Source organism: Nicotiana attenuata, unplaced genomic scaffold (genome assembly GCF_001879085.1).
Source record: "Nicotiana attenuata strain UT unplaced genomic scaffold, NIATTr2, whole genome shotgun sequence".
NCBI lineage: Eukaryota > Viridiplantae > Streptophyta > Magnoliopsida > Solanales > Solanaceae > Nicotiana > Nicotiana attenuata.
In genome coordinates this window covers 143,261-154,343 of record NW_017672855.1, presented here as the reverse complement: position 1 = coordinate 154,343, position 11,083 = coordinate 143,261, and the positions used below count along the sequence as shown (strand labels likewise).

Here is an 11,083-nt window from a genome sequence, read left to right as displayed (position 1 = left end):
GCCCTAAAATTGAAGACCCATAAATACCTACATTAGGGTTGGGTCACAATCCTAGCTAATTGGTTTAGCTACTCATAATCAAGGTAGAAATCAAAGATGGAGATGAAATATAAGCCATAAAAGTTAATTACAAGAATAAAATCTAAGATTAATAGCTAAATCTACTCTAGAGTTACTCTAAGTAGTAAAATACGGCTGTTCACGAGCTCTTCAAAACAAAAGATGACCTAAAAATGTAAAAAAGAACTATTTATACACAGCTGAAATTTCTGGACAAAAATACCGCTACAAAGGTTTTGCTGTCAGCGAAATAATAAGCGCCTCAGCGTAAGGACTTCCGCGACCGCACAAAACGAGCGTGGACCGCGTTTCTTCACTTTTGTGCTTGGTTCTGAACTTGATTTCGCGGACAGCATAAAAGATACCGCCTAAACGTTGGCCTCAACCGCGGCCGCGCAATTTGGACGCGGACCGCGCTTCTCAGATAGGCTCACTTTGCAGGGTCTCTGAACCTTGATTCGCCGCTCTCAGCGGAATTACCACCGTGGCCGCGTCAGGTATTCCGCGGCCGCACTTTTTCATCGCGCCCAGCGGTCTCTGTTGCACCCAAAATACCTTCTCTGAACCTCTATTCCGCGGACCGCGTAATTGTGGCCGTTGTAGCGTTGGATCTTCCACGGTCGCTCTTTTCCTTCGCGGTCAGCGCTTTTATCTCAACTTTGAACTTGTGCACTTTTAACTCCTTCATGAGTTGATTTTGGCTTTCTTACCTCATTTTGACCAAACCCTGCACACAAGCACAATAAGTCAGTTTTCGGAAATACTTTTACACATTTTTGATCCAAAACTCAAGCAAAAGAGAGCATAAGATAGGCTAAAATCCATAGTTATCAACTCCCCCAAACTTAGGCTTTTGCTTGTCCTCAAGCAAACAAAGTAATTCTCACCTCCTCAAGATAAAAGAAAGGAAAATTTCAGCTGTCTTAAGGTGACTTCATCAAGCACAATTGGGACTAACAATTACCCTCAACTCAAATGCATTATTAACAACACACAACCTTTTTAGTGCGATAGCCCTAGTGCGACACAAAAGCATCAAAAGTTGACTTAACTCATCAAGGAAACTCTTTCTACTACATAGGTCATTGTGGAACCCAAACTCCTACTCATCTACTCTCCATAAGCAAACCTCACTTTAGATTGTAGCACTCAGAACAAGGATTGTGGAAAAGAACGCTCATCTCTCTCAAAGGAAGGTCATAAGTCCGGCTCTAAGTACCATAAGCTTGCCCCTTATGTGAATCACCACTAATGTAAGCTCACTCAACTCGAAATCATATAGGGCTTTTGTGGGAATGTAATGAAGGCTTTTGGTTGAAAATAGGATATATCAGTCTATGAAGGTTTCATCTTTCCTTAAGCACTTCATTTTCTCATTTCGGCTCACACTTTCTTGATTCTTTGAGTCATTTTCTTCTTCCTTAGGGGACTAGAGAGACGCATGTCATTCTTTCTTGTTCATGTCAATCCTTTTTCTCCTTTCTAATCATTCCGATCCTTTCATCATTGCTTTTTATTGAATCCTTTCATTTTATCCATATTATTCACTTTCTTTTTTGAACCCCCCCCCCCCCCCCTTTTTTTTGGCTTTTCTTTGTTTTTCCTTTACCTTCCCTTTTCTTTATTTTGTACCTTTTATCACTTTTGCATTCCTCGTCTCCCCCCAAACTTATGCTTTTGCCAATTATGCTAAGGAAAGATTGGGTGCCAAGAGAGGGTTATTTTAGAACGGATAAAGGCTTGTATCGTGGTGATTGAAAGGGCTTCGGCTCAATGGGGTTGACTAGGGATATCATATTTGGTGGGCTATGGATGTTTTCAAGTTTCAATTTGGATCGAGGAGAGCCTATAATCATTTCTCAAGTCGAGCTACACTTAGAATTTTGCCTAGACACACATTCAGGGCAAGTTCTAGACTTATTGGCACGGGACTTGGACTTGCAAATCAATACCTCACCTCACAAGCTGTTGGATTGCTAAAGAGACAGAGTCAAGGGCCCACGACAACCCTAACTAAGATTGAGCAACACAAATGGCTCCAAGAAGCCATTCGATGATTGTTTAGTCAACACAACAGTCTAAAGGTCGCAACTAGCACCATTCTTTGCAAATCAATTTGTTTCTAACCATAAGGTCAAAGGTAAATGTGCTAGGCCCAAGTGAAGCTTTGCCTGAGTCACTTTTATTCATTACTACTAATTACATAAAAACATAAAAAAACGGACTAAAACCCTTAATAAGGTTGTCACGCCATCTGTTGATACCCAATTTTTCCCTCATATATTTTTTAAGCGTGCATACATACTTTCAAAATATTGTACATGCATTTACAAACATGCACAAGTATTTTTACAATTTTTTCTACAATTTTTAAAGGCCTTAAATCATTTATTTCTGGATTTTTAATTATATAAATACTCAATAATTATCCCTCATATTACTTTACAATAATTTAGTCATCTAAATTCATCGTTTATACTCATATGAGTGTTCAAATATTTTTAATTGCATTTTCTACAATTACAATTGCATTTTAAGACTATAATTGCATTTTGCAATAATAGCCCATCCATATGCACAATTACGTTACCTATACAGAAAATAATTTTTTATATTTTTATAATATTAAGTAATTATTTTAAATCACCTTCATGCATAAAAATCATTTTTTATCATCTAAATTAGCTATTTTTAAAATTATTTTATTAATAAATTGGGTATTTAACAAATAGCCCCTTAATTGTATCCAAAATCGGACCCTCCCAGCCCAATTTAAATTAACCTAAGCCCAAATCACCCCAGCCCAAAACCAAACGACCTCTATCCGACCCAAATCCCTGTTAATCGTGGCCGTTAATTTCTGAGATCAACGGTCCACGATCACCCTTTCCTTTTTATCCCAAACGAACCCCTAACCCTAGTCATTTGTTACACCCCGCCGCCCTTGAATCCCTCATCTTCTCTCTTCTCTATGATACCACCTAAATCCTAGATGCGCCGTCACCCCTAAACCTCCCAAATCCCTTCGATCCCTGACCTAATATGGGGTTATTTTGGGTTTTGCTATCCTATCTAACCTATTACTTCTCCTAAATGTTCGATTCTCGTAGTTTTCTGAGGTGACTTCGAAGAGGTTCGACTCATAGTCGACCTAGGCTTTTCGTTTCCTTATGAACACCGCCTTGTGTTCATCAACGTTTGTGAGTCTCGTTGGTTTTATGGCTGCAGTTAGATTTTTCCTTTACCCCGCCCTTTTCTCAAAAACCTTCATCTTTTCAACGTGAATTTTTTCAAATTTTTGTAGATCTGGAGTGATTTTGAGTTTATCAGTAGTTTTCGTTTAAAATCTCTTGTTTGTTATAAATATATTATATTATGAATGTTCATTTAGTACTCCGTTGTAAATAAGCTTCCTGAAGAAGCTTATCCATATGGGACTCCGCCGTAAATATGTTTATCTATTTAGTACTCTATTGGAAATAAGCCTCCTGAAGAAGCTTATCACTTCGGTACCCGGTTATGGATAAATATTACCCCCGGTAGAAGATTATCCATATCGGGTATAATAAGTTTATCCCTTCGATACTCCGTTATGGATAAACATTACCCCCAGTAGAAGATTATCCATACCGGGTACAATGAGCTTATCCTTTCAGTACTTCGTTGTGGATAAACATTACCCCGGTAGAAGATTATCCATCTCTGGTATAATAAGCTTATCCTTTCGATACTCCGTTATGGATAAACACTACCCCGGGTAGAAGATTATCCATATCGGGTATAATGAGCTTATCCTTTCAGTACTCCGTTATGGATAAACATTACTCTTAGTATAAGATTATCCATATCTGGTATAGTAGCAGCTTACACACCAGCTTGTAGTAGCTTACACAGCAGCTTGTAATAGCAGCTTACACAGCAGCTTATAGTAGCTTACACAGCAGGTTGTAGTAGCAGCTTGCAGTAGCAACTTACACAGCAGCTTGCAGTAGCAGCTTCCTTCCTTCTATAAATAGAAGAGTTTTCAGTTCATTATGTACATCAGTTTGGAATTCGAATAATATATCAGTTTCTCTCTATACTTGTCTTTACTTTATAGTCTTTATTTTATAACACGTTATCAGCACGAGACTCTGCAATCTCGAGCAAATACTTTGAAAGTATCTGAGGTACGAACTTTCTTTTTCTATATAATGTCAAATCTTGCAAAACTTGAATTTGTAGCCCTGGATATATCGGGCAAAAGCTACATGTCTTGGGTGCTTGATGCTGAAATTCATCTTGATGCGATGGGTCTGGCGGACACCATCAAGGATAAAAATCAGGCATCAAACCAAGACCGTGCCAAAGCAATGATATTCCTACGCCATCACCTTGATGAGGGCCTGAAAATGGAATATCTTACTGTTAAATATCCAGTCATACTGTGGAATAATTTGAATGATAGATATGACCACCTGAAGATGGTCGTTCTTCCACAGGCACGTTATGATTGGACTCATCTAAGGCTACAAGATTTTAAATCTATCAGTGAGTATAATTCTGCTATGTTCAGAATTATTTCCCAATTGAAATTATGTGGTGATAATATTACTGATCATGATATGTTTGAGAAAACTTTCACCACTTTTCATGACTCAAATATACTCCTGCAGCAGCAATATCGAGAGATGGGATTTAAAAAGTATTCTGAACTTATCTCACATCTTCTTGTAGCCGAGCAACATAATGGGCTACTAATGAAAAACCATGAAAGCCGACCTATTGGTTCTTGTCCATTCCCTGAAGTGAATGAGACGAACTTCCACCAAGCTAGACGTGGAAGAGGTCGTGGCCCCAGTCGTGGTCATGGCCGTGGTCGGGGAAGAAACTCTAATCATGATAATAATAATGCACCAAAGAACCCTCCTCGCCACCAGTAGTGGAAAAGGAAGGAACAAAAGCATGAAGCGGTGCAAGCACCAAATGCAGAAAGTGCATGCTATAGATGTGGAGGAAAAGGGCACTGGTCACGTACCTGTCGTACGCCAAAGCACCCGATTGAGCTTTATCAAGCCTTCCTGAAGAAGACAGAGAAAAATGCTGAAGCAAATTTTATTTCTAAAGATAATTTAGACTTCATGCATTTGGATGTAGCTGATTACTTTGCACTCCCAGAAGGAGAAACAAGTCATGTAATCGGTGGTGAATCTGTAGAAATGTAAATATTTTAATTTTGTTGTTTGTAATAGATAGTATGGTTATCTAATTGTTGTACATAAAGAAAAATTATGATTTGATAATGATGTTTACTATAATATATCTTATTTATGTCATTTTGAAGAATATGGATAACATTATTAGATCAACTTAAACTCTAGCAGAGTTTGCAAGAAATATACAACCAGGTTATATTTCGTATATCTCATTGTAATTATATTTTGCTAACCACCAGAAGTGGTATATGCCTATGATCACCAGAAGTGATAATTTAGGCTTTATATGGTTACAATTGAAGATAAGCTACATAAATATTCTCTATGTTAAATGCACGCCTCGATTTGCTCCTGAAGTAGTAAATATTTTAAAAGAGGTTGAGGCATCACAATTTGATGTGATTAATGCGCATTCAGATAATTATGTTCGATTTTCATGAAGGATGAGAACTTTTGATAATAATAATCCATTCCCTGAAGTGAATGTGACAATATTAATAAATCTGGTAAATATGATCGCGCTCTTGATGTATATATATTACAATTCACCTCCAGAAGAGGTAATATATAATTGAGAGAATATATACTCAATATCTCATATTTTAAATTTGCTCCTGAAGAAGTAATACAATTGAAATTGCCTCCTGAAGTAGGAAAATATTATGAAGAGGAGTTTTCTTGTGCTTAAACAATTATTTATTTGATTGTGATTTTCTCTTATGATACCAGAAGTGTCTGAGCAATATTTGATAGTACAAAATGTATCAACAACTCCTGAAGAGTTAATTGTTTGCCTAGAAGACACATGACACCAGTAGTGTCCGATAAATATTAGATTGTGGATAATAAATGAAAGCTCTCGAAGAGCTTATTTACAAATATGTCATTCATATATATGATTATGGTCAAAACATATGTTGTAGTAAACCCGAAGTTTACTTAAATAAATGGCTATCATATTGAGACTATAAATTATTGGAAGATTGAAAATCTTCATGTTTCCACAATCATAGGGGGTAAAATAATATGAGAAGTTACCGGCCTTATTCTTCGATTTGTACTACATCATGTATCACGGTAAATCAGAAGTTTACTAATACAAAAGTAGCCACAGTAAATCAGAAGTTTACTAATGCAAAAGTTTATGTCATAGTAAACCAGAAGTTTACTAAGAGATAGCACATGCCATGATAAACTTGAAGTTTTCATTTGTCATTTGTCATTTTTAAATGAGCTATTTGAGAATTTAGATAAGCATATACTGAAGAACTAGAAGATTCTTCAAGAATTCTCCTATGTTGCTTGTTCTCGTAATAAATTGATTATACCAGCTAAAGTTGGGACTAAGACCCCTAATTCTGAAATATATAAAAGGTGAATATGGGCCCATTCACCTATCATGTGAACCACTTATAGATGCATATATAAGATGGTTACATGTATGTTTATTGTCAACCTGCAGTTTGGCATTTGAAATTGCTTTTCTCACTTAAGAGCATAGTTTTCAGATTATGAAATCAAGACAGTTCATCTTCATAATGCTGGTTTATATACAAGCTAGTTTAGTAGTGAATACCTCCTATTAATGGCTAAACTATTGTTTATGAGAACAAAGCTTCATGTGTTGGTCTAAGATTTTCTAAATTGCATATAGCAGCACTTGTATGCATCAGACCAACAATATATGATAAGTCCTCCCCTCACAATTGGTTTAGGATCAGAAACCAAATATTTTACTATCTTTTGATGTGTGGTATATGATTAATTTCTCTACCACAATGCACAAAGATATGTTTCCCAAAGAAGATTGGGGATATATGTTAGTTTTTCTAACATTTGGGGAATGGAATAAACAGCTGAAAAATATGCTATATGAATCGAATTATCATTAATATGATCCTCACTTAGAAGATAATTCAAGTCAAATGCCAGAAGCATTTGCTGATCCAAAATCAAATATCATATTTCAGCTGTAAATGCTCCTATTAGAATTTAAAGTCCCTGAAGGATGGAGTTTACTGTACGCATGAAGCATGGTAGACCAATCGGTTCCAAAGGAAACAATCCCTGAAAAATGATAAGGAGCTAATGATCATAATGAGGAGGAAATGAGCTCTAGAATAGCCCACGACATAACATTTCATGAAACTCCAGAAGAAGTTGAGGTACCTGAATATAACGAAAGTGATGAGATCTCAACAAGTTATGTTGCTTAGGAACCGATATAAAATGATCGTCGACGATATATTTGATACAATATAGTGCACAATACTGTGAAATATTGTGAGGATCGGACTAGTAGTCCAGACACCTGAAGATGTCATGCCATTTAAATGCGAGTCATAACCTATATGACTCACTTGGTTAAATCTATATAAAGATCCCTGAAGGACTTAAAATGCCTCAGTTCAATGTCTCGATTGTACGATTTAAATCAATTTGGGCGCATGTGATATAATCGCCTCGGTGAATATTTGCTGAAAGAAAGTTACATAAATGATGTTATTTGTCCATGTATTTTTATAAAGAAAATGTCATCAGAATTTGTTACACTTGCTGTTTACGTTGATGACATAAATCTTGTTGGAACTCCAGAAGATCTCCAAAGGCAATTGAATATCTTAAGAAAGAATTTGAGATGAAAGATCTTGGAAAAATAAAAATTTATCTTGGTCTGCAAATTAAATATTTAGCAGACGAGATCTTTATCCATCAATTTGCCTATACAGAAAGGGTCTTTAAACGTTTTTACATGGACAAAGTACACCCATTAAGTACCAATGGGTGTTCGATCACTTGAAGTGAATAAGGATCCGTTCCGACCTCCAGAAGAGGATGAGGAACTCCTTGGTCCTGAAATACTCTATCTCAGTGCAATTGCTATGCACTTATGTATCTTGCTAATGCTAACAAAGGTGGTGCAGATCATATTGGTTATGCAGATACAAGATTAGAATGCAGAGACTCAAATATTTGAAATAAGGTTTTCATCAGGGGGAGTAAAATACGCGATGCACTCTTTTTTCCTTACTAAGGTTTTTTCCCACAGGGTTTTCCTTATAAGGTTTTTAATGAGGCACCTAGCAATGCGTATTACTATATATGTGCACTCTTTTTCCTTCACTAGAATTTTTTCCCATGGGGTTTTTCCTAGTAAGGTTTTAATGAGGCACACTATGAACATCCAAGGGGGAGTGTTATAAATATATTATATTATGAATGTTCATTTAGTACTCCGTTGTAAATAAGCTTCCTGAAGAAGCTTATCCATATGGGACTCCGCCGTAAATATGTTTATCTATTTAGTACTCTATTGAAAATAAGCCTCCTGAAGAAGCTTATCACTTCGGTACCCGGTTATGGATAAATATTACCCCCGGTAGAAGATTATTCATACTGGGTATAATAAGCTTATCCTTTCGATACTCTGTTATGGATAAACATTACCCCCAGTAGAAGATTATCCATACCGGGTACAAAGAGCTTATCCTTTCAGTACTCCGTTGTGGATAAACATTACCCCGGTAGAAGATTATCCATCTCTGGTATAATAAGCTTATCCTTTCGATACTCCGTTATGGATAAACACTACCCCCGGTAGAAGATTATCCATACCGGGTATAATGAGCTTATCCTTTCAGTACTCCGTTATGGATAAACATTACTCTTAGTATAAGATTATCCATATCTGGTATAGTAGCAGCTTACACACCAGCTTGTAGTAGCTTACACAGCAGCTTGTAATAGCAGCTTACACAGCAGCTTATAGTAGCTTACACAGCAGGTTGTAGTAGCAGCTTACACAGCAGCTTACAGTAGCAACTTACACAGCAGCTTGCAGTAGCAGCTTCCTTCCTTCTATAAATAGAAGAGTTTTCATTTCATTATGTACATCAGTTTGGAATTCGAATAATATATCAGTTTCTCTCTATACTTGTCTTTACTTTACAGTCTTTATTTTATAACATTGTTCTCTTTATTGTTAATCGATTTTAGTATCCCTCTAGATTAGGGTTTTGCTTCTTTGTTATTTGCTGTTCAAATCTCTTTGGATCAAATAAGATTTCGAGTTCCTATAGCATTTTTCTTCAAAGATCTTCTATTTTCCTTACTGTTAATCGATCCTAATGTTCTCTAAAGAACTTGGGTTTCACTTCGTTTGTTTCTGCGAAACTTTTCTAAAAATTCCTATGTGTTTGATTATCTTTTTCTACTGATTCTTTCATGACTGAGTTCCAGTTTTTAGTTTGATTGATTATTTCATTACTCGCCTCAATATTTGCCCGTGATTCTTGAGTAATTGATTGATTACCTAAATTGTTTAGGGTTTGAAATTCGCTTTGTTTACGGAGGTGATTACTTCCTGTAATTTTATTTACTTCCCTTATATTTGGGGCTCCTAATTGGTACTACTTGTCTTAATTGTTCCTGCTAAGCTTAATCTATGGGCTGACTGCCTTACCAACCCCTAAATTGGTCTCTATTTACTTGTGTTACCTTATTTGTGACTAATTGCCATGTTACTTGCCGGATTTCAGTATTCTAACTTTAATTGGCTATCAGACTTACCACTTATCTTATTTAGACCTCAATTCCGACTTATTTTTGGATATAATCCCATGATTTTTGCCTAATTGATTGACTGATTGTTTTCTTTGTTTTATTTGCAAACCTTTTTACCTTGTTTACTCTACTCTACTCAATGCTATATAAGCCTCACTCTTTTTCTTTAACACACACACACAGACATAGAAAGACACACAAAGTTCTTGCTCTCTTCCTCTATCACAATCTTCTACTCTTTATTTGTTGCACTGTCTAGTCGGCTGGAAGCCAAGGCTAGACCTTTAGACCCTGTTTGCTTTACTCTTCTATTATTATCTCTTAACTGGTATGCCTCCACTACTGCTATTCAATTAAACCTTTGTGTTTCCTTATAATCAGCATGTCTTTTCTTCTGTTTTACTAAACCTATGTGTTTCCCTAATCAACATGCTTACTGCTATTCAATTAAACTATGTATCTTGTTATCAGCATGTCCATTTTTATCTCATTAGATCCCTGTACTTTAAATTCCTAACCAGCATGTTTACTGTTATTCAATTAAACCTATGTGTTTCATTTTAGTCAGCATGTCTACTTCTGTTTAACCTATGTGTTTCCTTGTAATCAGCCTACTTGTGTTTAATCAAACCTATGTATTTCCTGCTTTCAGCATGTTTACATGTTTGCTTATATGTAAATTAGATCCATGTCTACTTGTTTCTCAACTGGCATGTTTCCTGCCTTGTTTTAAGTGTTCACCCCCTAACAGACTAATAATTTTCATGCTCTCAATCCCTACTACCCCTTTGTATATGACTGTCTGATTGGTAATCTGACCCCATCATGCCATTTCTTTGTTTAATACCTGTCTATATACCCACCTAGTAACAACTTGTAAACTAAGTTGAAACTTTGCTTGAAGTGATCATGTTTCTGTCTACTGTTGAATTGCTGGAATTTTTTCTAAGTGTTGAATGACTCTGTTTGCTCCTTACCTCCTTAAAATCCAAATCTATTTTCTTAAAACTATTTTCTGTTTTCAACTCCTATTCTTAGAACACCTAGGGTCCTTCCCCTCCAGTGTGAGCATTGCCTAGGAGTCCATGAGACTCCTCTGAACTTTGACACACTGGGGCTGGCTCTCCAAAACTTGCTCACAAAAGGTTTCTTTAAAAAGTTTTCTGGTGTGAGCATTGCCCGGGGTCCTTGAGGCCCTTGGGAACTTTGACACACCAGGATACCATTGGGTGCACTATGAGAATATTGGCATGTTCATACTTGGT

General features: G+C 36.4%; 1 protein-coding gene across 1 annotated transcript; it reads left to right on the top strand.

Annotated features, from left to right (window-relative positions):
- Positions 1–4,253: 4,253 nt before the first annotated feature.
- LOC109214714 lies at positions 4,254–4,982 on the top strand. The gene has a single exon (XM_019378663.1). It carries the CDS (start codon positions 4,254–4,256, stop codon positions 4,980–4,982), a length of 729 nt encoding a protein of 242 aa, XP_019234208.1.
- Positions 4,983–11,083: the final 6,101 nt, after the last annotated feature.